Source organism: Salmo trutta, chromosome 37 (assembly GCF_901001165.1).
Source record: "Salmo trutta chromosome 37, fSalTru1.1, whole genome shotgun sequence".
NCBI classification, from domain to species: Eukaryota; Metazoa; Chordata; class Actinopteri; order Salmoniformes; family Salmonidae; genus Salmo; species Salmo trutta.
Genome location: NC_042993.1, coordinates 28936426 through 28963708, shown reverse-complemented (window position 1 = coordinate 28963708; position 27283 = coordinate 28936426). Strand labels below are relative to the sequence as shown.

The 27283-nt window shown below is 47.9% G+C and overlaps 1 protein-coding gene across 1 annotated transcript in view; it reads right to left on the bottom strand.

The window, feature by feature from the left end:
- Positions 1 to 4378: 4378 nt before the first annotated feature.
- LOC115177264 (forkhead box protein O3-like) overlaps positions 4379 to 27283 on the bottom strand; it is a 33755-nt gene continuing 10850 nt past the window's right edge. Inside the window, exon 2 of the mRNA XM_029737879.1 lies at positions 4379 to 7162. Within this exon, the coding sequence (XP_029593739.1) occupies positions 5423 to 7162 (1740 nt within the window). The 3' untranslated portion in view covers positions 4379 to 5422. The remainder of the gene's footprint in view (positions 7163 to 27283) is intronic.

Below are 27283 nucleotides of genomic sequence, written 5' to 3'. Positions count from 1 at the left end.
TTTTAGCGGCTTCTATGCGCGCAGAACGAATTCTCTCCTTCCTGTTTGCGTACAGTCTTTCTAAGTACCAAGAAGCTCCACTAGGGGGCGAATAACACCATGAAACACAACGAAAATCCATCTTAACCGTCGTAATAAAATGATCCGTTACCTTCTAACAGGATGGCAGCACACCAATGTTACATGAACGACCAACCGCAGCCTACAGTTGACCCCACTCTCTGAGCTCCGCAGTCCCCAAGCCCCAATCCAATCCTCCCCTACAGCAACCACATAACCCAGTATTTAAGCACCAGAACCATCTCTGATTCAGAACCTGTGTGTCTGCTCTTGCCCATGGGAGGCGTCGCTATCTCCTAGCGATCAACCCTAACGTTCCAGAGCTGCCGCCATTAGCCACACTCCCTAATTACTCTCTCAGTATCAGCCCGTAATTATAGACGCCAGTCGGCCCTGTACCCCGTACGCTAACGCTACGCCAGTGAATCAGGCTACGGCGCTTAACGCTTAGCCCCCCATGTGGGATTAGGCCATGTGTGATAGAGGGGGGGGGGGGGGGGGTACAGATTTGAGAAGGGGGCTCAGGGGTATTCATTTGACATTAACTGTGTCATCACCTCTGTAGCCCCCACCTCCTCTGAATGTCTGACTTGGGATCCGCAGTAGTATTAGTAGCCTACAGGGAATAGCTGATTTCATCTAGATTCTCCTTTTAAACCGGGGTGAACTAAGGACAGCGGGTAGGCACAGCGGGTAAGCACGGACCTAAGTCGATAGGGCAATTTATGACAGACCAGGACCGTGATTCCATCTGAACAGCAGCATAATGTGCGCAGATGACAGTTATATTACCATCATCATTGAGAATGAAATAAAGCTCGATTCTAAAGTAGAAATGCATGTGATCAGCATTAAATCAAATGGATCCGTCTTCAGTATTATATTATAGTGTTATATGGCAGTGCCCATATAGCCCTGTGAGTTTTTTCTATGCTATACCATCACCAGGCTCAGTGACGCAGACCTGCGTTGAGCTGTTTGAGTGGGAGAATAATGGCACCGTAATGTATAGCCTCTCTCTCTCTCTCTCTCTCTCTCTCTCTCTCCGATAATGGGGCAAAAGAAGAGTGGACCATCCCTGAGGCGCAGCACCTGGACTGAGCCGTCTGCTTTTTCTTCTCTCCTGTCTTTCTTTCGGTCTCTCTCTCTCTCTCACACCATCTCTCTCTCTAGCTCTTTCTCTCCCTCTCTCTCTAGAGGTGGGGATGGAGGGATGGGGATAACCGCCAGACGTATAGAGCAATGCCTTCTTCCGTTCCCTTTTCTGCTTAATCACACGTGCTAGCGTACGATCCAGAGAAACGGAACCACGCAGACATCATGTAGAGTATATGTATAACGGCTGGTTTGAATTATTCAGTACAGTGATAACTGTTATGTATTGAGAATTGGGTCTTTTTCAAATTGTGTTTCTCTCTCTGGTTCTCTCCTCTCTGGCTTTTTCCTCCGTATGGTCCACCACCTCCCTCTTTTTCTCGCTCTCCCTCCCTCCCGAGAGCCTCTGCCGAGTGGAGTCAATTAAAAGCGAACATTTCAGTGAGAGGAGTGTTTGTGCGCTCCTGTGTGTGTCTGTATGTGCCTCTGTGTGTGTGTGTGTGTGTGTGTGTGAGGAGGAGACACCCCTGCGGCCTGGCAGTATTGCGCTGCAGCGCAGCACTCTCCTCCTGTGAAAACGCCTCCGACGGGACTGGGACAGCTGTTACCAACCTACAGCGGCGATGACAAGCCTTATTAGACACTCACCCCCTCATCACCCCCCCCCCCCCATCTCTCTCACACACACAGACACACACGTTTTTGCTTTCGCACATACAGAAGGAGACACACTAACATACAAGTACACGCATACACACCCAATGGCCCACATACATACACACACACACACACACACACACACACTCACCATTTCCCTTACGCACATACAAACTGACACCCATCAACATATGCATACACTCTTTAAAAATACAATTTTAAAAAACCTACTCGTTCACAAACACACACTTTTGAAGCAACGTGAGTCTGTGTGTGCCGTATGTACAAAAAGAGAATCTTGTTGGACAGATTATCCTTGGGTAATATTAAATGAAAGAACACATGCATATGCAACACAACACACGCAGTCGCTCACACAGGTATATGAAAGAACATGGAATCAAGAACACATCAGCACAAGACAACTCACGAATCAGGGGATTACAATGGAAATGTCATCACACAATCGTGACAAATCCTCGCGCGGAACCACACAAGCGTAGAAAGAGCGGGAAACAGATGCTTTCTTTTCATGTCATTTATTTAACAGTCACCAGATAAGATACATTCTCTTAAAAAAAAGAAAGACAACAAAATTAATCATTTCTTTTTGAGTTTAAAAACTATTATACAATATCCTCAATATATAGATTTTTGTACAAAATAAAATCCTTACAACTATAAAGAAAGTGTGACGCGGAAACAAAGACCAAAAAAATGGGAGGGAAATTGGAGTTGGCTCACAAACTACCACACTCGTGGGTGACAAAGACCCACCTCTTTCATAAATAAATATGTGTATAATAAAATGTTATATTATATATAGCTCTATCTTCCCAATATCGGGGCGTCACTAAACCTTTTTAGCTCAGGCTATTACATTTCGCCAATACCTTCCACACATACTTCACAGACTGAGATTGAACAAGAGACGACATCCTAAGAATAAGGATGTTGATCTCGAGGATAGGGCCTGATAGTCCCGTGCCATACTTGACCTCTGGCTGTAATGATATGCCCCTTGTACGGTGTACATATTAGGACATCCCTGGTACGGTGTACATTTTAGGACATTCCTGTTAGACGTACTCAGTACAGTCCACAGCAGAGCGTGTCTACTGAGGGAGACAGGAGAGCTGGTTCATGTTCTTTAGGCATCAAACGAACAAAAACTGACTGAATCGGAGCGGGACAACCTGGACTTTGTCCAATAAGAAACACTCATTTTCGGTTTCCGTTAAGACAGTTCGCAATGGTGTGCTGCGTGTGCCCTAATGAACATGACCCATGGCTCTCTCCTGTCCCGAGGCTTTGTGTGGAACTAGAGTGTGGTGGCTAGAGCTACAGTAAATAGACTCCCCACATATACACGGACACCGTGGTCCAATTCATGGGGACGGGTGTAGCCTAGAGTATAGGGTGTGGAGGGGGCGGGGGTCACGATCCCGATATCTGCCTTCACACATTACCATGCCGTATCCACCCTGTCCCTGTATGTCCCTTCAGAACGTCAACATTACAACGACAACAAGAGAGAACGACGACAAAGAGGGAAACACGCTGAACGTGGAGATGAGGGGAAGGAAGGTAGGAAGGAACAACAACCCTGTGTGACAGAGATTAATGCCAATCCGATTGGCTGATTGTGTTCGTAGTCTTTTCTACCCCTCTCCGCCTATATGTACAGTACCTTATACCAGAGAACCAGTCAAAACTCAAACTCCCACCATGCCCAAAACACAGTCAGACGACCTCATAACATCTGCAAGGGAACACAAAATACAGATGATGATGACGAAGATGATGACTTATGACACAAACACACTACCCGTTTAAGACACACACGCCCCAAAAAGGACGGGGAAAGGTTCATGATTATGTGATTATCTCGTTTTTGACCTATCAACCAGTGTTTACTTATTTTGTGTGGGGTTCTTTTTCCCATCAGTGCCCTTTCCGAACAGACAAACCGACAAAACGGACGGTGTTGTCTCCCTCAGGCCAGGATGACTAGGCGTTAATCACGGCTATCAGTCAGCACATTACGTTAGCGACAACTGCGGGGGTGAGAGAGAAAGGGATGAGAGAGAGAGAGAGAGAGAGAGGGATGGGAGGCTGTTGCGTTTAGATTCCCGATAATGATGCATGGCTGCAGCATCACTTTGGAGATTAAAAGCAAGATGCTGAATTTCAATCAAGCCCCAGTTTAATGGGTCGGTCTGAGGGATGATCACTCTGTCTCCGTTGGCACAGAGACAGAGAGAGAGAGAGAGAGAGGGAGACAGAGAGACAGAGAGAGAGAGGGAGACAGAGAGAGAGAGAGGGAGAGAGAGAGAGACAGAGAGAGAGAGAGAGGGAGACAGAGAGAGACAGAGAGAGAGAGGGAGACAGAGAGAGACAGAGAGAGAGGAGAGAGAGAGAGAGAGAGAGAGAGAGAGAGAGAGAGAGAGAGACAGAGAGAGAGACAGAGAGAGAGAGAACAGTTAAAGAAAAAAAGCTGGCGCCACAAAGACAAAAGAAACCCCTGGTTGAGACAAGGTGATACGCCATTTCCAATTTTCCCTTCTGAATATTCCAAAGATTAATTCAATTGACATAATGACAGAATGCAACTGACTAATATAACATACATTTTGACTTGCACAGTCAAGTAAAGCACCAGATTATAGTTTTCAATTAGGCCAGTGAGGAGGCACAGGTCATTGTAAGAGTCTTTCCCAAAATGTATACTTTGATTTGACCTAATACGAGCCAACGACAAAGAGACCAAATAAGCAATCAATCAGAAATCTTTGATGACATTTTCCCTGCTTCCCACTGGCAGTAAACGTAGCAGCATAGCAACCCCCATTATAAATCTATGCCACGAATGTATCTACAGATCCTGATTCTTGCACTTTCTTTGTTTGTTCAGCAAAATGATATGTCAAATACCATACCCGCCTTGCAAACAGCCAAACTCTGCATGAATTTGCCTGCTACGTGAGCAGACCTGGGTCCAAATACCATTTGAGATATTTAAAATCCGTTTAGCGTTTGCTGTTGTCTGCCTGGGTCGCAAGATAGACGGGGTTTGCACTTTTGCGACAATTCTATTGGTTCCATTGCACCAGGCAAACTCAATCAAGCCCAGATAAAGTGATGGAAAGGATTTCGAATAGTATTTGAACCCAGGTCTGTTTGTGAGTGAGTTGTGGAGTCTGACCCACTTGTTTTAAAGTGCTTGGTGAGTTCTGGTCTCATGATAGTAGATGAGAAAGGGACAATGTTGGGCAACAACACAGTTGAGATTGTCATCACAGTATACAGCTGATGTGAGAAAAACCAATGTGACGTGAGCTACAATCTGCAGAGGGAGTCCGGGCAGGGAGGGATAGGACGGGGCCATTTTATAACACAACATAGAAAGGTACGGGAAGTGAGTGACAGTGTTTATCCCATCTCCTCTGTTTTCAGTCCAGGAATGACACAGTTAAGCACAGTGCTCCCCAACATGTTAGTGGGGAGGGGGTGGAGTCTGTCTATCTGAGGGGCAGTGAGGGCTGGCCTGCAGCACTCTGGGTAGTGGAGTCCTTTCTGAGGCCTGCCCGGAAGCACTCCGGGAAACGTCTCAGCCGGGCACCCAGCTCTGGTTGTTGTGGGCTTGCTGAGGGCCAGCCAGTCCACTCATGCCCATGCCCACCCCCACGCCCACCCCCATGCCCATCCCCATCCCAACCCCCACCCCCTGGGCCAAGGAGCTGTCAAAGTTAAAGTCCATTTCCTCTCCGGAGTCCATGATATCGTGGAGGAGGATGGACTCCACGTCGCAGTCCAAGCTCCCGTGGAAGATATCCAGGTCAAGATCAGCTGGTAGTCTCTCATGGGGGTGAGGCTGGTGGTATGAGCTACCATGGTAGCTGCCTCCTGTGCCGCCTCCCACCATGCCCCGTTGGTGGTGGTACAGTCCACTGCCCATTCCCTGGTGTTGGGGGCTGGGGTAAGTGTTGTGGCAGGGGTGCGAGGGGTGTGGGGCGGTGGCCAGGTGGCAGGAGTCCTGAGGCATCCCCAGCATGGCGGCCGGGTTGGGTGGCAGGGTGGTGGAAGCGGGGAGGTGGGCGTGGGACGGGGGGCTGTACAGATAGGGGGCTTTGTGGCTGTAGGGATGAAGGTGGCCACTGCTGATGCGTGGGGCCAGCGCTGGGGCTGGGGCTTGAGTCGGTGTGTGTGTTGTGTGGTTGCTGTGGTTCTGACTGAGGTTGTGGCCAAGATGAGGAGAGTTGTGGTTGTGGTTGTTGTGGTTGGTCACAGGGTTGAGGTTACGACTCTGAGTACCGTTGTGGCCGTTGTGGCTGTGAGCCGAGTTGTGGTTTGTGTGGCTGCCATTGTGACTGTGTGCTGCATGTCCGTTGTGTCCGGAGTGATGGCTGTGACGGGTGGAGCTCACTCCGTCCGTGGAGGGCCCCATCATGGGGTGGGCATCTCTCTCCTGGCCCAGTATTATGTCTTTGGCACAGTACTGCTGTGGCCCTCCGCGGCCCCCTGTCAGCAGGCTCTGCAGGGCGTTGGTCCCTGAGTAGGCCCGCATGGTGCCGCCGAAGCTAGCCGGCTTATTCTCCTGGATGGTCTGCATGGGCGAGTGGTGGCGCAGCATGCCCATCCCAGCCTGGCTGTAGACCGCACCGCAGTATGACCCCTGACCTTTAACCCCAGGGTTGTAATGATAGACCGGGGGAAGTTTGTGGCCTGCCACCGGGTGAGGATGATGATGGTGGTAGCTTTCCTCCAGGAGCCTCTCCTCCAGGCTGATCGCCCCCGTGAGATTAGCCAGCTGGGGCAGCTGCTCCACAGGTGGACAGTGGCCTCCCGCGGCCCCCATAGCCGGGGAGCGGGCACTGGAGGAGGGGGAGGGGTAGAGGTGGGGCGAGGCCGAACAGGACAGCCCGCCTTCCTCTGACTCCTCCAGCTCGCCCTCGGCCAGGATGGGCGAGAGGCGCCCGCTCAGGGTCGAAGTGGACGAACTAGCCCGGGAGTGGAGCTCCGTCCAGGCGTCAAACTCTCCTTCCACACCCCCAGCTCCCCCTATGTTGCCTGGGAGAACCTTCCCCGGTGGGCTAGCCTGCTCAGGGGAAGCCTGGAGCCCCACTTGAGCGCCAGAACCAATCCCCGGCCTGCCCACCCTCTTGCGGCTGACCCGGCCCTTGCTCTTCAGGTACTTGGTGCTGTTGTCCATGGAGACAGTTCGCCGGCGAGGGGCCTTGCCCATCTTGCCCCCTTCAGGGTTGAGCATCCACCAAGAGGACTTACCCGTGCCTTCGTTCTGCACCCGGATGAAGCGTGTGTGGAGGGACAGGTTGTGTCGGATGGAGTTCTGCAGACATAGATAGATATATATATATAGAGAGAGAGGGGGGGGGGCGAGAGAGAGGGGGGGGGGCGAGAGAGAGGGGGCGAGAGAGAGAGAGAGAGGGGGGCGAGAGAGAGAGAGAGATTGATTTAGAGTGCACATTACATTGTTCATCATATTATGTACGGTAAGCATTTTCACTCTTTAACACACTGGATCCCACCGCTGCCACCAAATGTCACACTTTAGCTCTGGGTGAGGATAGCGTGTGACGTTCAGGCAACGAGTACTGGTCGCCTTTGTCCCAGTGCGTCAGAACTCCTCATCTGTAGACATCAGCTGAATCAAGTATGCATATTACCTTTTGCATTTGAAACAACTGTCGGAGAGGAAACTAGAGTTTCAGCGACTTTGACGACGTGCAACCTGCCAGTCTGATCCCAAGCCTGCTACTCCGTATTGATGACTGTTTAAAGGTTTATCTCACACACATTGATGCCACTGGGGAGCGTGTGGATTCCCCTTCCAAGAAGAGCTTCGCTGATCAATATGTACCAGACAGTTGGTGTTGATGCTTATAGAGCCGCTATACACTCACCATCCTGGGTCTACAACAGACTTGCTAGTACCTTGACTGCCTAATAAACTGTAGACACCAGGGCCCAGTTTTTCTGAAGTTATCTATCCGAATTTCCACTATCGGATATGATTAAATGCGTAGAACTAGAATTAATAGAATGGTGTGTCAATTAATAGTCCGTTCTATGTTTATACATTTAATCCTATCTGATAGGCGAAATCCAGATAGATAACTTTAGAAAGAAATGGGCCCATAAATCAATTGCCAGGTAGGTAGTCCACATGGGTATACTAGAAAGCAACCCGAAATAACTACCAATTTTCTGCATCATTAAGACATTGAAACTAAAATATGTGTTTCTGGTTGTTGAGTCAACTAGACCATGTCCATTTCAAGCTTATCTTTCAACAAAATGTTTAAAAAAAATTTCAGAATATTTAGGTTAGCTGGCTAACTCATTGATCATGCTTTGTGGTATACCCCTCAGTAGTCTACAAAGTGACCCAGTCTCTCTGTAACTCTCCTGCCTATTCACCATCATGAGTCTACAAACTAGCTACTTGTGCCTTTACCAAACAGTAGGACTGATGAACGTCTATTCTTCGCTCTGTAGTCTAAACTGGAGTGAGCCAGACTCTTTGTACAATCTATCAGGTGAGAGTGCCCAAGATTGTCTGAACTGAAGATACTACGTCGACTTTATCACTGGGAAGTGGAGCGCATTCCTCCCTCCTTCTCCTTCCCTCTGTCTCTTTCCTCTCCACTTCTTCTCCTCTGCCTGGTAGATGTGAGGTTAATCCCTGGTTCAATGTGCCTGGCTGGGGATAGTGTTTGATGTGGCTGCCACTCTGGCCCAGCACCAGCCATGTGGAGATGGATCGGAAGATTGAGCTAGGAGCAACCAGGGATAACGGATGGAGCCCACCAACCACCTCCTACCTACACAGTCTCTCTGTATCGCCTTGTTCTCATTCTGTCTCTCTATAACCCTGTCTCTTTCTCTCCACCTTCTCCTCTCTCTCTCTCTCTCTCTCTCTCTCTCTCTCTCTCTCTCTCTCTCTCTCTCTCTCTCTCTCTCTCTCTCTCTCTCTCTCTCTCTCTCTCTCTCTCTCTCTCTCTCTCTCTCCTTTTATCTGTCTCTCTTTTATCACCGTTCTCCCTCTCTATAGCCTTCTCTACTCTAAGCGGTCTGCAACTTGTTGCTTCTCTCCTTTCTTTTCATCCTCTTTCCTCCCTCTCTGCATGTCTCTTGTGTTTGTTAGTATACTGTAATCATTATTTACCGCTGAAAGATTTCACATTTTTTGTCAATTTCTTTCCCACATTTTTTTGGAACACTCAAATTCAGTGATAAACTCTCAATAGATGACTCTGTTCATGCACTTTCTCATTCCAAAAACAATTTGTAGGTGTATTTGACTTTTTCTTCAAGGCCAAGTGAAGGCCAAGTGAACACTGAGAAATATTGATTGACAATAGTTGTTCTGTTCTGCTTTTGTTGTAGGCGTTATTCTGAAACTTGAATGGCAAAATGAAACCAAAGCACCTAGTGTAGCTAAGCCTTACATTGGTACTATAGTACGATATTCGATTGTTTCAGATTGAGGTACACGTGGTGCAATTTAAGCATTCGTACTTTCAACGGCATCATTGTGTCGTGCATCATTTGTATTCACGGGCGACTGGCAGTCAGTACACACAAATCAAATTGTGGAGCACCAACTGAAAAGCGGCGACTGACTGAATTCAGGTGATCTGTGAATGCCTCCCTTCGGTTGTCTCGCTGTGACACCTCGAGCAATGGGTAACCATGGCAACTGTTGGTAAACGTGCAGGAGAGGGAGTATATGATATTGTGGTGGGTAGAGCAGGGAGGCAGAGTAAGGGTAGTGGGGGGATGGGGAGAGACGTTGGTTGTTTGATGCTGCAGCTCTCTCTCTAACTCTAAACAGTCTTTCTTTCATCTGGGCCATGCCAGTCCGTCGGGGATGCGTGGTCGGCGGTTAGGGGCGGGCAACTACGTGCTTGCGCCGACTACTACCCTTTTCACACTATCGTGCCAACCGGAATTGTACTGTGTTGGCTCACATATTTTCTTTTCACATTGTTCTTTTCAGCACAGTTCAAGCAACTATGGTGGATACCCAGCCAGTTCAAACAGCTTGGCTCTGTCACGTTCTGACCTTAGTATGAGGTCATTTTTCCATAGTAGATTGGTCAGGGCGTGACAGGGGGGTGTTTTTGTCTATGTATTTTGGGTTTTCTATGTGGGTTGTCTAGATTGTCGTTCTATGTTGTATTTTCTATGTTGTGGCCGGGTATGGTTTCCAATCAGAGGCAGGTGTTTTTCGTTGTCTCTGATTGGAAGCCATACTTAGGCAGCCTGTTTTTCCATGGGGTTTTGTGGGTGGTTGTTTTCCGTTTCGTTGTTTGTACCTGACGGGACTGTTGTTGGTCGTTTTGTTATTTTGCAAAGTGTTTTCATTAAAAGTAAATATGAGCACTTCACACGCCGCGTTTTGGTCTCCTTTAGACGACCCTTATTACAGGCTCAGCAAAGTTCGGTCCGGCTTGCTAGTGCAAAAAAGGTATACCTGTCTCTCCCATACCAGGACATTATCTTATCAGATCATGACAAATGTTGTCCATCAGGTTAGATGACAGATTGACTGAAGGCCGAATGAAAAGGAACCTCCTTTAATGGGACCAGACCGGTTGAAGCTGCTACTGCATATGATCTCTGATCTGTTCCAAATGTAGCATGTATGTTCCAAAAAAGTCCCCCGCCTATAGACTTGGGAAAGGGATTTCAACATCATCCCCAAGCCCTCTTTATCTGATGAATCCTGAATCCACCTGCTTAAGAGAGATTTAAGGGATTGGCTGTGTCCCAACTGGCTCCCTGTGCTCTATATAATGCACTACTTTTGACCAGGGGCCATAGGGCTCTGTTCAAAAGTGGAGCAGTATATAGGAAATGTGGTGCCATTTGGGACACAGCCATTGCGTGAGTAAGTTGGCCATGATGGCGTAGTCAGCTAGCTGTTTGCTTCCTGTCTGCCGGCCTTTCTGTTTTATTTTCAAACCCAGGGTTTCTCAGTAGTAGTCATCCTGTTTGGGTGTGGGTTTAGGGACTGAGAATAGCCCTGCCAGGTTACAGGTGTCCCTCCCGTGTTGGTGTAGCCTAGCCCTGGCCTCTCGCCCAATCTCGGCCTGAGTCAGGGGAAATATGGCCGGCCCATGCCCCCCTCACTCACGCCCCCAAAACAGGCAGTCGCAGGCAGCCGGTGCTAATCCCGCTCCATCCCGAGTAATCCCAGACAATCCCGAGCTAATCCTGGAGTTGATTCGGGGGCACTCCCAGCTGGACGTCTCACACAGTCCACTGCCAGGTCATCGTGCACACCGCGGGCAGTCCGGATACGGTATGACCCAATGGGAGGAGGAAGATGAGGGGGCAGACTAAAGAGATTCCTTTGTTAAGCAACCTGTCCATGTAAGACAATGAGAGGAAAGGCCATGATCTACAAGGCCATGTAATACAACCACCCTTTCAATTTCCTATCTGACAGAGCTAAGCGTAATGCCTCACTCTGAGTTTGTCCTTGAGGGTGGCTTTTTCCGTATTTCTCCCCACAGGCTTACAACAGAATAGAATTGAAAACATTATTGTCTATTAAATATTCATAAAATGTTTCTTCAGCCCCCTGGCTTTCAGGACCAGACAAATGGGAAGCACACAAAAACATACAATGACACGGAACACACATTCCAACCCTTGGTCCGGCAGCTATCTCCTATTGAAATCAGGCCCATTGATTCAATACATATTGTGGAAGGCAGAAATAATAAAGGGAAATAGTAAGCTAACACACAAATGTATTGCCTGATCCCATCCGACTTAAGTAAACAGACGTGCTGTATATCAAAAGTTGTCAAATCAAACTTCTATGGATATGTAGATATCACAGAGTGGATTTTTAAACAACAACAACCAGTTTGTAGTAGCCTTGCACTGCTATTTGTGAAAAGGGCATCTGTCCGATAATAGAACAATTGTAGCCAGTGGAAGACTGTGTAGCACATATAAATATAATTACTAGAATGGTAAAGCCTCTCAGACCACATCAAGTTCACAGAACACTCATGGGTACATTCAATATGGCAGCCGGTTCGCCCATCACATAAGTAACATTGACTTGAATGGGAATTGCCCTTTCTAGTAATTCTATTTCTATGGTGTGGCACCCCGGTGGCCCCAGAGAGACAATCGGCTTGAGCTCAACTCTCATTAGAGCCCACGATCCTGATACCTGACTTACGTCTTCTTTACTCGCTCCCCACCAAGCCACTCTACCACAGCCCTCTTTGCCCGCAGATTAAGTTTAAGACCCATTAACCTGCTCAAATCTGACACGTTCACGCTCTTTCCGACACAGGTGGCCTCAGAGCAGCAGAAAGGGATTTTCCCTTTTCCAAGACCTGGTACTTGTTCAAAGTCAATCGAATAGGGACTACAAGACTTCCTGTTTTGGATCGACCGAGCTTTGTTCTTGTTCCGAGAGTGAACAAAAACAAAACGGGCCCTGGTCATGGTAAATAATTCTCTATCAAACCCTTTAATTTTCCCCTCAGCGTTCTGGCCATTCACATTGATTCCTGCTCAGTCCTCCCTCCACACACCCACTGAGTTTGATTTTTGGATCTGGAGTAGGCAGTTCAACTTGGAGAATCGATTCAACTTAATAGCCTTCAATGCTAAGGCTTGGCTTTAGACACATCAAGGTCTGACTGTCTGTAGGAAGATATTCTATTGGACTAGCTTTGTGAAGGCGATATGGCTCCCTTTCCAATGCCCTTGCTCGAGGGTACCCCCGGCATTGTGTGAGTAGGGTGACAGTGCCCAGTTGCCCAGCCTGGAGCAATGCCAATGTGTGTCCCCACTGCCGCCACTCCCAGGGTAGCAATCTGCCATTAAGACTGTGGTGAGCGGGGTGGTGGGGCAATAGACCGTCTGGGTTGGCTTGACTGGCAAGGCGGGCAGCTGGGATAGAGGGGGGTAAGGGGGTGGGAATGTGGAGGTATAGCATGGAGCCCAGTGTGTGAGAACCCTTCAAGCCACACAATGGGCTGCCCTCAAAATGGGGCCCCTCTACCCCCCACATACTCACAAGAGGCGATAGAAGAAGCAGGTCAAACTGTACAGGGCCCGTCTTGTGGAGAGAGGGTTTACTCATTCAAATAGAACCGAGTGACGAGCCCAAAGACAAGAGGGCTCGCATGGGAACGCCAAAAGAAACCATTCACCCGGTCCAAATAACTTACAGGGTTGGATGACTGGCATGTTCGTTCTGCAAAGACGAGCATCTGTCTGGAAGCTGTTTACCGCCATTCGCCATGTACTCATTCGGTGTTTATCAATCCCATTTCATACAGAAAGCAGCCATTATGCTCCTCCGCTGTCTATGGGTATCTCTTCATAGCACACCATTCATTAGATAAGCACAAATCAAGGGGGACCAGGAGAGGCTCTGGCTGTGTTTATTGTGATGCCTGTTTGTGCCTCTGCAGGGGGGGGGGGGGCTCAAACACAAGCAGTTTTGTTCAGGCAAAGGAATGAGTTTTGTCAGCTAAGCCTGTCTCCAGGCTATTGATGGAAATTAGCACTGGCTAAATATTCGCTTCCCGTGATTGATGTCACAGCTCGGCTTGTCCCCCTTTGAAGGGAAATAAAGAATTTAGAGGCGCATAGATTAATGGGAATCGGGGGGTTGGTGCATTCAGCATTCTCTGTCTGCAGGGCTGGGGTGGAGTGGAGGGATGGGAGGGCTTCAAGGGGACTGAAGGGCCTAATGGTAGATAAAATATGGCTCTATACGGAACAAAGCGGGTACGCCACGCTATCCCAAGTGGCACAGGTACAGACAGGAACCCAGATCTCGTTGCCTGCGAAGGAAGCCCAAAGTCAGACGATAATTCAAATCCCTTTAGAGGAGGAGAGCCTACTTTAAGGAGAGACAGATGGGCAGATGGACGAGCCTGATTTCTGGACTGCGCCCAAATTGAAAAGATTCAAAAAAGAAGGCCTCTTATTAAGAGCTGAGAAACTAACTTAGCCGTCACAGGCCACAGGGGTGGCCGGTAGCCTTACGGTTAAGAGCGTTGGGCCAGTAACCGAAAGGACTAGGTGAAAAATCTGGTGATGTGCCCTCGAGCAAGGCACTTAACCCTAATTGCTCCTATAAGTCGCTCTGGAGAAGATCATCAACTGAATGACAAAAAAAAGTTAGCATGTATAATGCCATCATCATTGCCGTGGTCCAATGTATGTCCATAGTCACGGAACTATCAAGTAGGTCTAGTTGTGTAGTCACAGCAAGCCCTGTCAGAAACCTAGGCTAGGAACCAGGCTGAGCTACAGTACAGACCATTGGCTACTTTTCTGTACCTAAGACATAGTCTGGAGAACCTTTGCCATTAGAGCCTTACTAAGGCAAGTTCCCCGTCTTACGACGACGCAAATCAATTTCAGAATTGCTGTATCATCCCACACACACCACTTAGTGCCATTCCAAAGGGAAAAGAGGGAAAGTCTATTGAGAGTTTGAGCTGCCATGTGCCATGGTGCTCACAGTCAGGAAGTCTGAGGGGAGAGGGTGTAATGGAATTGGTGGGGGATTCCTGCTTGGCTGTGTTCTAATTGCAGCCAGTCCCTGGCAAATCACTGCCTGTATACTTCTATAAGCACCAAGGGGGATGGTTAGCGGTCGGGTGTGGAACTGTGGATCAAGGGCTGCACGAGCTTTGGCGGCTAAAAATAGCTGCTAACAGATTAGCAGACCATCTGAGATAGGGGAACGGAAAATCCACCACGGAATGCCAGGGTGGTCTTGGCGGCTTTCCAGTTGGTCGGCGTGAGGGGGACACGACATCTATGACACCCACGCGACGAAAGCCTCCGCCTGGGCTCGTAATCACGTCTGACGCCCACGCCAAACGTGGGTAAGACCTGTGCCAGGGAGGGCACAATGCGGGCACGTGCAAGAGGGTATGGTTTTCCACAGGGGTTATGGGAGTTAAGCTTCGTTTTCCTTTGTGAGAATTCACAAAACAGGTGTAGTGGTTGGTCCACCTGTGGGGCCTGCTCACAGCTGCCACTTCGACTAAAGTCTGGGGATTCAGCAGACTCACATTTTCGACTGGGCCTGCCATCCTGCTTTCATAAAGTCATGGACGTTTCTGGAGAGAGGCTTTTACAGCTTTTTGTTTGTGTGTGTGTGTGTGTGTGTGTGTGTGTGTGTGTGTGTGTGTGTGTGTGTGTGTGTGTGTGTGTGTGTGTGTGTGTGTGTGTGTGTGTGTGTGTTTGTCTATTTGTGTGTGCTTGAGTCAGGTCTTTTAACGGCCCACGGGCGGGCGGGCGGAGTGTGGATTTGATTATATTGAAACCACCCTCTGCCACAAAGAAACAGACGATGCAACAATGGAATCAATGCCGATGCGATTTTCTCCTCCTCTCACTCTACAACATAATCTCGTTCATAATAATAACAATCTCATTTCCCGCATTCAAAAGGTCAGCACACACCTCTGATCAGACTTTAATAAACATCATTTCTCAGGGTTTCATTTCATATCAGCAGAGCAGGAAACTCATTCGGCAGCGGTTGCCTTATGGCATGCAAAATTCATAGACTAGTCCCCTTTTAATTGCTTGCAATTTCATAGCGCAGAGACTTAATGATATCATCGCAATCAGATGGAAGCGTCCAAAGATTCAGAAAGACACGCACGCACTCATGCACCTTAAGCAGGCAGGCACGCACACACAGTAGGGTATCCATCATGACTTGTGAGAGGGTATCCATCATGACTTGTGAGAGGGTATCCATCATGACTTGTGAGAGGGTATCCATCATGACTTGTGAGCGGGTATGCATCATGACTTGTGAGAGGGTATGCATCATGACTTGTGAGAGGGTATGCATCATGACTTGTGAGAGGGTATCCATCATGACTTGTGAGAGGGTATGCATCATGACTTGTGAGAGGGTATGCATCATGACTTGTGAGAGGGTATCCATCATGACTTGTGAGAGGGTATGCATCATGACTTGTGAGAGGGTATGCATCATGACTTGTGAGAGGGTATCCATCATGACTTGTGAGAGGGTATCCATCATGACTTGTGAGAGGGTATCCATCATGACTTGTGAGAGGGTATCCATCATGACTTGTGAGGTGCAGATGATGTGAAGACCGAAACTCAGGCATGTCTACACATATATCACATGTATCAGTCACGCAATAACACACAGCTTCTCCCTCACATGTTCATCTTCTCACATATACTGGCAAACAAAATATACACATAGGCCACACACACACACACACACACACACACACACACACACACACACACACACACACACACACACAAAGAGCCTGGCACAGTGGGCACGCTCATTACCGCAATGCCAAGCTACTAGTTGCTAAGGAGACCTGTGGGAGAGGGAGGCTCCTTGTTGCCATAGCAGCCGGCCTGCTCCCTGCCAACTATCCCCCGAGGCAAAGGCAGCTAAGGAGAGAGGTGGGGTGGGGTGGGGGGGGGGGGGGGGGGGGGGGGGGTGAAGTAGGGAGAGGTAGAGGGCACCCGTCTAATAGGGGAGAGGTGCTGGGGAACTTCATTAAACGCCCTGTGCAGCACACCAACCACTCCTCCTCAACAATATACACCACATGCTATACACTCAAGTCTACTTATATAGAGATGCAGAGAGCTATACCCACCTATGGTGTACGCCTACATATGACATTGAAAAAGGTAAGTGTATATGCGGAATCTTAGGTCAAGAAAAGGCAGCTATAGAAGGAACGAGGGAAAAGAGGACAAAGGAGGATCAAAGAGGGTCTTGAATTATTGGTGTGAATGGACAACGTTGGGGGATCTTAACTATGGAGGCGTCTGTTAACCACAGAGCCATCTTGAGACATTCCTTTATGTAAACGCATTGTTACCACCGTCTCTTTGAGCCAATATGGCCATCCAGTGATAGCCGTCGGGTGATTGGTTGAGCCTTCTGTGTGACATCACTCCGAGCGCATACCGAAACACAAAACAATGACGGCCAATTTCTCTCCCCTCGAATCTTAAACCAGCAGTAACCACCAACTTCACTGACCGTTATATCTAATATTCCCACACCCCAAAAACATTGCCGCTGAGGAGGGCTTGTTAGCTAGTCGCCGTTTTCTTATGACACAGCTCAGCTATCAATGCTAGCTAACTAGCTAACATTAGCTAGACTGCGTCCGGACTCGGGAGTGTACATAGACAGGTCACATAGGCTTCAGGAGACAGCTGGTTAGATATGCTTCCACCATAGGCAACAACAACTGGCTACTAGTTCGTTTTCACCTAAATATGTTCAACTCATAGTAAGTTTATCCACTGACCACTGCGTTTAGGAGGGTCGCTAAATTACTGAAACGTAGCTAGCTAGCTAGCTAGCTCACCAACTAATCATGGTGTTCTTATTCTTTGATAGATTTGGGTCAACTTGCTCATATCAAGCAACAGTTTGTGTAAAGGTAAAAATAACAATTAGTGGACTCGTTTTATGAATGACCGGACAGTGAAACTAAAATAGATTGGTGAGCCAAGTCATTCAGTGCTTACTGCTTATGCCGGCGAGCAAGCTAAACAGACAACTCTGCAGCACATCTGTGTGACATCACACACCCAAGAAGGCTCAACCAATCACCCAACGTAACTCATGAATATGAATGACTTTGCCTCCGGCTATCCCACGAAAGGAAATGTCCAGTGAGCCCATTCCATCCACTTCCTGGAAATTAAGTCTATGAGAATGAACAAACAATGAATGATTTCAACTTCACGTACAGCTATGCTGTATATCCAACCATACAGTACAACGGCTCAATGGGAACCTACTACACAACATACTCAAGCATACACACTATGGCAGCATTCCTTCACAAAACAAAAGCCCACACTGAAGAGTAAGAGAGTGCTCATTCAGGCTTCTTTCAGGACTTACTCATCCCTCAAGAGAGGCCTCCGAGATTGCTTAAACGGAGTACAGATAGTGATATAGCAAAGTGATAATGCTGAATTTCATAGGTCAAGGCACCTTGCCTTTTACACTAAAGTGCACACAGTAAGAGTGCCTTACGTAGTGGAAAATGTATGAACCATGCTGCTTCCATGGAAATCAAATGGATTCTATTTCTATGGTTGCTTGACCCTCAAGATTGGAAGTGCCAACCTACTGTATGAATGAGGAGCTTTATTGCCTAGTTTGATTCTCAATGGGGGGTGGCGGTGGTGAAGGGCACAGAACACCCTGTCTGCTAGGGTAACTTGTCTCAATGTCTAGACTAATGAGAGAAGGAGAGATACCCCTCTGAGTTAGGAGGAAAAATGTAATGGGGGGGGGGGATTTCACCCCTCCTCTTCTGCCTTTTCCCTCCATTTCCCGAAACAAAAAGAGCCCAATTAAGTCAGTTTGAGTTAGGGTCTGGTGGTGTGTGTCTGTACATTTGTCTGTGTGTGTATGAGAGGAAAACAAGGGGGGTGGGTGGGGGGGGGGGGGGTCGTTCTCTCAATCGCTTACTCGCGTGGGAGAGAGAAGGGGAGAGCAGCCAACCACAGAGAGAGAGAGAGAGAGAAACGCACTACTCTACAACATAAGCAGGGTAAAAGTTGCTCTCAGCTCCTCGACGGGAGACGCTGAAATGTTAATCAGTATGCTCCGATCACAGACTCCTCTCCTCTGAACGCAATCGCTTCAAACCCCTTCCCTCCCTAATGAGTGGCTATGAGTGGGTTCATGAAAGGCTAATGGACACAGATGGGGGGGGGGGGGGGGCTGATGGGGGATAGATAGCGATGGGGGGCAGGGGGGTGAGGTATTGGGGGGGTTGGGGAGGGGGATGTAGAGACATGCCGTGACCTTTTAAGAGGCTACTGAAAACGTCATTACGACTATCCCCACTATTCCATCTTCTCGTTCCCTCAATCTTTCTCCCTCTCCATCTCTCATTCTCTGTCTCTCCCTCTGTTTCCTTCCTTTCTCTGTTTCCCCCCCTGTTTCCTTCCTCTCTCTGTCTCTCCCTGTTTCCTTCCTCTCTCTGTCTCTCCATCTCTGTCTCTCCATCACTGTCTCTCCATCGCTCTCTCATCGATCTCCCTTGCGCTCTCCTGTTGGTGCGTGCTGACTGATAACCCTCTTACCCACACAACCCCTCAGAGCTATGCTGTACACTTATGCTTTAATGAATGCACACAGCGTTCATGTCAAAATGAACATACTGTACATGCAGGCAAACGTATAAATAACCAACCAACATTAAAACTGCAATAGTCTGAATGTTGTCTCCAAAACCCTTACATAGAAATGGCTCATATAGAATGTAAACATAGAAATGTCTCATATAGAATGTATCAGCTATAGGGCTGTAGAGAAAACCACACAGGCCAGACAGCAGTAGCCCGAGAGTATCTGAAAGTGATGCAGTGTTACTTCAAGAGAGTCTCTAAGTAGAAAACCAATGCACTATTTCGGCCTTGTCGATTAGATGCGTAAAACCAAACGGGTAATAGATTTGGGATATACCCCCGCATTGAAGAAAGCTTTATGCTGAGAAGTTCATGCACAATCCCCGATACATTGAGAAGAGACAAAATAAATGGAAAAGGTAAAGCAAAAGGGAAAGCATTTAAATTCAGTTGATGTTCGAGACTACTTATTGCCTGTGAACCGTGCAGGAACGTTTTGAAAGTAGGACCACTTCAACTACTAATGAAACTTTAACACCCTAGCATTCTCCTCAACTCCTCAAAGTGTACGAGACACAATCAGCAGCACCTGAATGTATCAGTGTTTTTTTTTTGTGAAGTCGGGAGGGGATTAGTGAGCAGAAGAATGAGAAACGTGGGTTACTTAGTTTTCCCAGGACCCTCCGTTACCATAGAGGCCGTGTCTGGATTAGGAGCGGCTGGAGCTGCCAGCGTGCTGACGCAGATAAGCACACGCCCCTGCGTAATCCACTCGCTAATTGGAGGAGTGGGCTCCTATTGGGCCCATGACCTAATTCTTGACCTAACCTCTCCCTCTCGGCAGCAGTCACGGCTGGGCGGGCCACCGGATTACTGTTCGAGCGGGGAAATGAGACCTGGTTCATAAGGGGCGTATAGGTCTACGTCAGACTGTATGGGGCTGTATGAGACTGTACGGATGAATGGGGTCATGCTGCATGGGGACGTATACTGCACGGGGACGTACGGTCTAGCTATTGGTCTGGGTAAGGATGTATGGGATTGCACGAGGCATGGCGGATTAGGGCAGGAAAATGAGACCTGGTTCACAGGGGGTGTACATGGTTGTATGGGTTTATGCTGCACTGAGACATATGTACTGTATATGCATGCTGTGCAGGGTTGTAAGGGGATGGAGTAGGATGCATGGGTTCGTGCATGGGGCCGTACTGCCGGAGGGCATACGGGGCTGTGTAGGGGAGTGTGGCGGGGTGGCCACATAGGCCAATGGGGATTATAGAGTCAGACTAAAGTCATACACGGGTCGCTCGAAGGCATACAGGATATATATTGTATTGCCTCCTCTACAGAGAGATGAAAGCACCATTATGTCTATCAGTACTGTTGAATGTGCTTGTATGTGTATGTGTGTGTGTATGTGTGTGTGTGTGTGTGTGTGTGTGTGTGTGTGTGTGTGTCGCCTCTTCTCCTAGAAGGGGCCTGCAGAGTTTCCGCCTGAGTGGCACTGTCAGTGGGTATCACTCAGCCCGGCTGTGTGGCAAGACGCGTGGATCATTAGCAGAGATGGAGAGAGAGAGAAGGAGCGGAACGCAGGAGAGAATGAAGGCAGAGAGAGACTGAGTCGGGCAGCGCGTATTAATGTCCGTCTTGAGAGCATTATACACGGCGCTGCACTCTCCTCTCAGTCACGCAATCACCCCACCGTAAAAGCAGACTCAGCCCCCCCCTTTTCTCCTCTGTCACTCTCTCTCTCCCCCCCCTTGCCCAATCTCTTATTCACTCTCTCCAAATCTCTTCCCTCATCGTTCACACCGTTCATTCACTTCATCTTAATTATCGCTTTTTATCTCTCCCTTGCTCCAAATCCATCGTTCCCACTTTCTCTCGATTGCTGGGACGTCATTTTTTTTCCTTCCCTCGTTCCAATCTCCCCATGTTCTCCAACCCTGTAGCCTTCGCGTTCATTTCCTCTCTTTATCAATGTCACTTCCCTGCACTCTGGTCCACGGCGCTACGTAGCTACTGCTTTATGTCTTCAGACACATGCTTAGACACACGGACACACACGTCTCTGCTTCGCACTCTTTCATTCCTCATCTGTTTTCCCAATGTCCTCCTTCCTTCGCTCTGGGGCTATGCCCAGTGCAGAGATGCCCGACGCTAAATGTTGAAAACAACATGGATGACATTTACTAGGATAATGGTAAACATTTGCCTGTATCCTTCTACATAGCTGGGTCGAGTTCATTAGGTATCAAAAGGAAGAACATAGACTGAAGCAGGGAAGGGCTACATGGAGTTCTACAACAAGAAACACTCATTTACGTTTTCTGTTGCAAAATGTTTGAAAACATTTTCCGTAGCATGTCATAATGAACACTACCCGGGATTCATACAAGCACGGCACCAATTGTCCCCCACGCAATGGTGGCTTGCTTGCTTAGCGAGTTAGGAGGTTGAATAATTTGTTGGTGGTAGCGTTAGTATATTTAACACCCAAACAGATGATGGGATGCTGCATTTGTCCCTATGAAAGATTTGTGAGACCGGCACAGAGCTGCCTAGCGTAGCCCAGCGTTAGCCACGCTAACACGGGAGCAAAGTGAGGCTAAGTGATGCAATCTGGCCTGATGCCAACAGCGCTCTGAAACAGACTCAAACCTCAGATGACATGCAGACAGAAAATGAGACGCATGTACGCCCACTCGCTGCTTGGGGACCACGTGACTGCACAGGTGCAAATGGGGCTGGGTGGATAGAGGACAGAGAGTTTCGGCTACAAGACTGAACAGTGTATTTGAGGGATGACTGAGACAAAGATGGAATGATAGAGTGGCTAGCGACGGAGTGTGAAAAGGTGGCTAGATGAAGCAGCCTAGACGCCTCATGTACAAAAGACAGGCAATCACATTGAGACTGCACACACTCACCTCCAAACTTACACACACATACACACACATACACCTCTGTCAACCCTGCAAGCTCTCAACCATGTTTCAGCTGTCAACCCCCCCCCGCCCCTCACTCCCCCTCTCCTGTCCGAGAGTGCAGGAATCTGATCACCCCCACTTTCCCCATTCTCTTGTCAGCGTGTCACTCAGGCCTTCTAGGTCCCACCTTCCCGCCTACGAGTTCATCCCACCAGCAACCATCCTAGTCTGCTCTCCCGATCGACACACACACACACGAGTAACACAACCAAACAATCTCTCCCTTATGACAGAAATACATTAATCACACACACACACACGAGTAACACAACCAAACAACCTCTCCCTTATGACAGAAATACATTAATCACACACACACACACACACGAGTAACACAACCAAACAATCTCTCCCTTATGACAGAAATACATTAATCACACACACACACACACACGAGTAACACAACCAAACAATCTCTCCCTTATGACAAACATACATTCATAACATTCAGACACACAAACTTCAGCCACACACACACACACACACACACACACACACACACCCCTCTCTTCTACACCACTGATTTATTTCCCTCCCCTGTTGGTCCGTCTGCATGGATCACTTGTAAGGATTTGAGAAAATACTTTTGCTAAGCTGATTGCTAAGGGGGGGGACAAATTAACGTCGCACAACTGCATAAAACCTTCTTGGGTCACCGTCTCCCTTATGTAATAGTGTGTGTCTGAGTTCCCGAAATACCACTCCCCCACACACACAGCCCCCGCCTCACCCCATTCAGCCATTCTGTTCTAATTGAGGGATCTTTTTTCGGAAGCTGTTATTGCTCTCATTTAATTATTTATTTTGTCGGGAAGCACTGAGCAGTCTGGTGGGCTAAGAGAGGTTGTGTGTGTGTGTGTGTGTTTTTACAGTAACTGTAACATACAGGGACTGAGTCTAGACCAGTGAGTCTAGACCAGAGTAGAACTTGAGTGAAATGAGGTATATGTGAAGGGAAGGAGGGTTACGTCTTTGTGTGCCTGTGTTTTTTTTATTTGCACGAAAGTAGGCTATATACTGTGTGAATTTTACAGTGAATATGTGTGTGTGTGTGTGTTTAACTATCCTTGTGGGTACCAGAAGTCCTCATAAGGACAGTAAAACAAGGAAAATTCTGACAAATGGGGACATTGTGTCGGTTAGGGTTAGGGTTACAATTAGGGTTACAATTAGGGTTAGGTTTACAGTTAGGGGTTTGGGGTTAAGGTTAGGCATAGGGTTAGGGTTAGGTTAAGGTTTAAGGTTAGATTTAGGGTTAGGGAAAATAGGATTTTAGATGGGAAGCAATTCTTTGGTCCCCACAAGGATAGCAATACAAAACTGTGTGTGTGTCTGACTGTATGCATTTCTGAGTGCAGTGGGAGTGCACTAATGGACGCACACTTGAGCTGAAGTGCGCAGAGCAGCTGAAGTGCAGCCAAGTCTGGCTTCCAGTCCTGCTTGGAAGCTCTAATCCACTCATCCTCATCTCCCTCTCCTTCTCTGTCTCTCTGTCTGCGCTCTCTCTCTCTCTCTCACACGCCTGTTCTCTCTCTCTCTCTCTCTCTCTCCTGAATCCTCTCCCAAATGACAAAAGATCATGGATCCATACGCCAACCCTGACCTATCACCTCTTTCCTGTCCTCTGCAAGGCGATGGAGAGAACAAGGGAAAGGAGGACAACACGGAACAACAAGCACTGACCTTTACCATGCTCTCACTGCCTCAGGACACAGCTAAGGAGAGGTTAGCTGTGTATCTCAATAGACACAAGTAGCATTGTCTGACATACCGGGTATAATAGTCCGAAGTAGCATCATCTCCTAGCCTTCTCCTTTTGTATGTACTGATGAAAAAACAAAGGATAGGAGAGATCAAACCATTTTTAATGTGTCCACCGAATGAAGGGGATGAGAGAAGGAGACTTAAACTATTGAGATGCACCCCATTGTCAAAGAACTTTCTGGTAGGTGTAGCTGTCAAGTCCTGCCAAGACCTCAGTCTGGATCAATCCTTGAAGCTCTCTGGTACACACTTACTAAAACGTTCGAACCGTAAAAGGTTATTCAGCTGTCCCTGTAGGAGAATCCTTTTGGGGTCCAGGTAGAATCCTTTTTACCAAAGGTTCTTCTTTAGTAGAACCATAAAGGTTCTCTTACAGGGACCGCCAAAGAACCCTTTATGGTTATTTTCCGGATACATCAGAATGGATACAGAGCTGAACCTACCGCTGTAACAGCCGACTGTAGCCCTGGCCTGGCTGTCCATCGATGACGGATACACCTGTGGTTCACAGGCGACTATAGCAACTATAGGCCCCAAACTCACAATGGGAAACGTCAGTCGGATCCAGTCAGAGACAACTCTAAGACGGGCATTTACAGGGAAGAAAAGCGAGGCGTTTATCATGTTAGTTTTAGTAATAAAAGAATGACTGAAGGAGAGAAAGAAGGAGAGATGAAACAGGACATCAAAAGGGGATGAAAGGAGAGGGAATAAATGACCGAGGGATGGGGAAAGGAGTGGTAAAAGGGGTGCTTTGCGAGGAGGAATGAAAGTGGCTGAAAGTGTGAAATAGAGCAAGAGAGGAGAGAAGTGAAGGGATTGAGTGACAGGAAGTGGGTGTGGGAGAGAAGGAAAGCCCAATATACGAGAGAAAGGGAGTCAAAAGGAGAGAGCGGGAGAAAAGATCTAGAGAGAGAGACACAGGGAGGTGGAAACAGAGAGAGAGAGAGAAAAAAGCCCAAGATACAAAGAGAGAGCAAAAGAGAGAGGGAGAGAGAAAAAGAGTAAGAGAGAGAGACAGAAGCAGAGAGAGACGCATGTAGAGAGTGAAACTGAGGGAGACATACGTACTGGGATCATTCTGGGCTATCTGCTGGCTCTGAGTTCAGCCCTCCTCACACGGTCAGAATACTAAACACTGGACCCCGCATCCTGACCTTACATTCATCCCCACTGACACACAAATCAAGTTAGGACAGTCAGATTTCAGCCCCTGACGGCCAGCCGGCCTGCTGGCCACCGCTAACCTCCCTCACTACCCCTGCTGCTTCAGTCTCTACTAGGGTTGGAAAATTCCCTAAAATGCACAGTTTTTTTAGTGAAGAATTCCAGGTTGGAGAATTCCCTCAGAGTTCATTCCCTGCCGATTCCAGATATCCTTCAAAGAGGATTTCTGAAAAACCAGCGAACTATGAAAACATTTGGGGATTTTTGTAACTGTACCCCTACCCCCAGTGAACAGAGCAGCCCCAATGTAGTACCGTAGGCTGAAGTTGGGCATAGATACTGATCCAAGATCCAATTTGTACCCTTCCCCCCAGGTGCATAAAGTTGGGATAAGGGAAGGGTAAGCTGATCCTAGACCTGTTTCTGAAAGCAACTTGTACCTGGAGTGACCCAGCTGACCACCAACAGCCAAATCCATCAACTGCACGGGCGGAAGTGGGCTACATACAGGTGTACATGAATAGCCAGTAGCCATTAGCATAACAAGCAGACACTGTAACTGTTCTCAGCCCCGGTCTCCTCCTCACTCTCATATCAACCAGACAACGATATGTCAAGGTTCTGTCAACGGTAACTACATTTCCCTTTGTGATCCAGCCCTCTTCATCCCCTTTAGGGTGGTTACCTGTCGAGCCATGTGGCTGCGGGAACCTTAGATACACTGATAGACGGCTCACACACACACACACACACACACACAGTGTCAGACAGGCTGAGAGGGGTGGGACAGACGGAAACACGCCACCTCAAACTGCCCAAAGATAGTGTCACCCACCCAGCCTCTATTCTCTCCCTCTCTCCCCTCCTCGCTCTTCCACTTTCTTCACCCTCTCGTCCCTCTCGTTTTCTCGCCCTCATCAATCGCTGCATATTGTGTTACGATATATGAAATATGAGCACCTAGATTTTCTGTGATGATGTTCTTTTGTGGCTCTGAGAGAAATATGGCTTCCAGTGTACAGTATCTCCATATGAAGAGAGAATCATCCGTTGTTTATGTAACGACATGCTTTTCTTACTTTATTTTTTAAAATAAAATATAAACGTTTAAAAAAAAACGTATAAAGTAACACCATGCTCATGTCAGCAAATGGTTGATTATCTATATGCAAATATGACAGGTTCACAAGCATTAGTCTGTGTTCTCAATGGGGATTCCGCACCACACGGTCATTAAGAAGGACAAAAGACGGAACGGAAAACCATCAGCGAGTACATTACGTACATGATGGTGTTGCATTACATAAAAACCCAATTTCATCACACTGTACAATGAATACCAAGATAGTTTTATCATAACAACAATAAAGACTGGAAAAAGCCTAAACGGAACACACATGGTCGAGTTGCCTTACATAAAACAATGTCAGCGTTCTCAACGTCAACACACCGTAGGCCTTTATCACTATAGCAACCATAACAACACATGACATTCCGCAAACACTGCTGTAGCAAGATACTAGGCCGACTGTAGCAACTGCTCATCTGATCTGGAAGTAAGTACAAATAGTATGTTTGTGATGTTCCGCGCGCGGTACGGGGAGGTGTACAGCGCAATACAGAAGGCAACATTGCTGTGGCCGTATGAAGGAAGGAGGAGAACGGGAGAGAGCTGGGGTGAATACTGGAGGCAGAGAGTCAAACCCGGGTTCAAATACTATTCGAACTCATTTCAAATACTTTAGCTGGGCTTGATTGAGCTTGCCTGGCGCAATGGAACCAATAGAATAGTATCAAAACGGAAAAACCCCCAAACATCGCCCATCTGGCACTCCAGACAGACTAGCTCAAACGCTCAAAGTATTTGAAAGATTTCAAATAGTATTTAAACCCAGGTTTACTGAAGGCAGAGTGAATATGAGGGCTGTGCTAGGGCTGGGATTGCTGCCTTGCCTGAGTGGAGCAGGCTGCCTGCAATTAAGGTGAAATCAGGGAGAAATCTGCACTGCCTTGATAATGAGCCTCGTCTGAATTATTAATGAGAAGTCGTTCCCCCGGGAACCAAACTCCCACTGAGCTCATCAGCCGTGCAGACGCATGCGAGCACTCTCTCTGACACACACACACACACACACACACACACACACACACACACACACACACACACACACACACACACACACACACACACACACACACACCAAATCCTCCAAAACAAAAGCCTTTTGGTGAGCGAACACAAGCCAAGAGGAAGGATAAATATTTGGTTTGGGATGAAAATAAAGCCCTTTACCATGGGGACCGACCACATCCACATCCAGCTTTTATTGGGCACAATACAATTC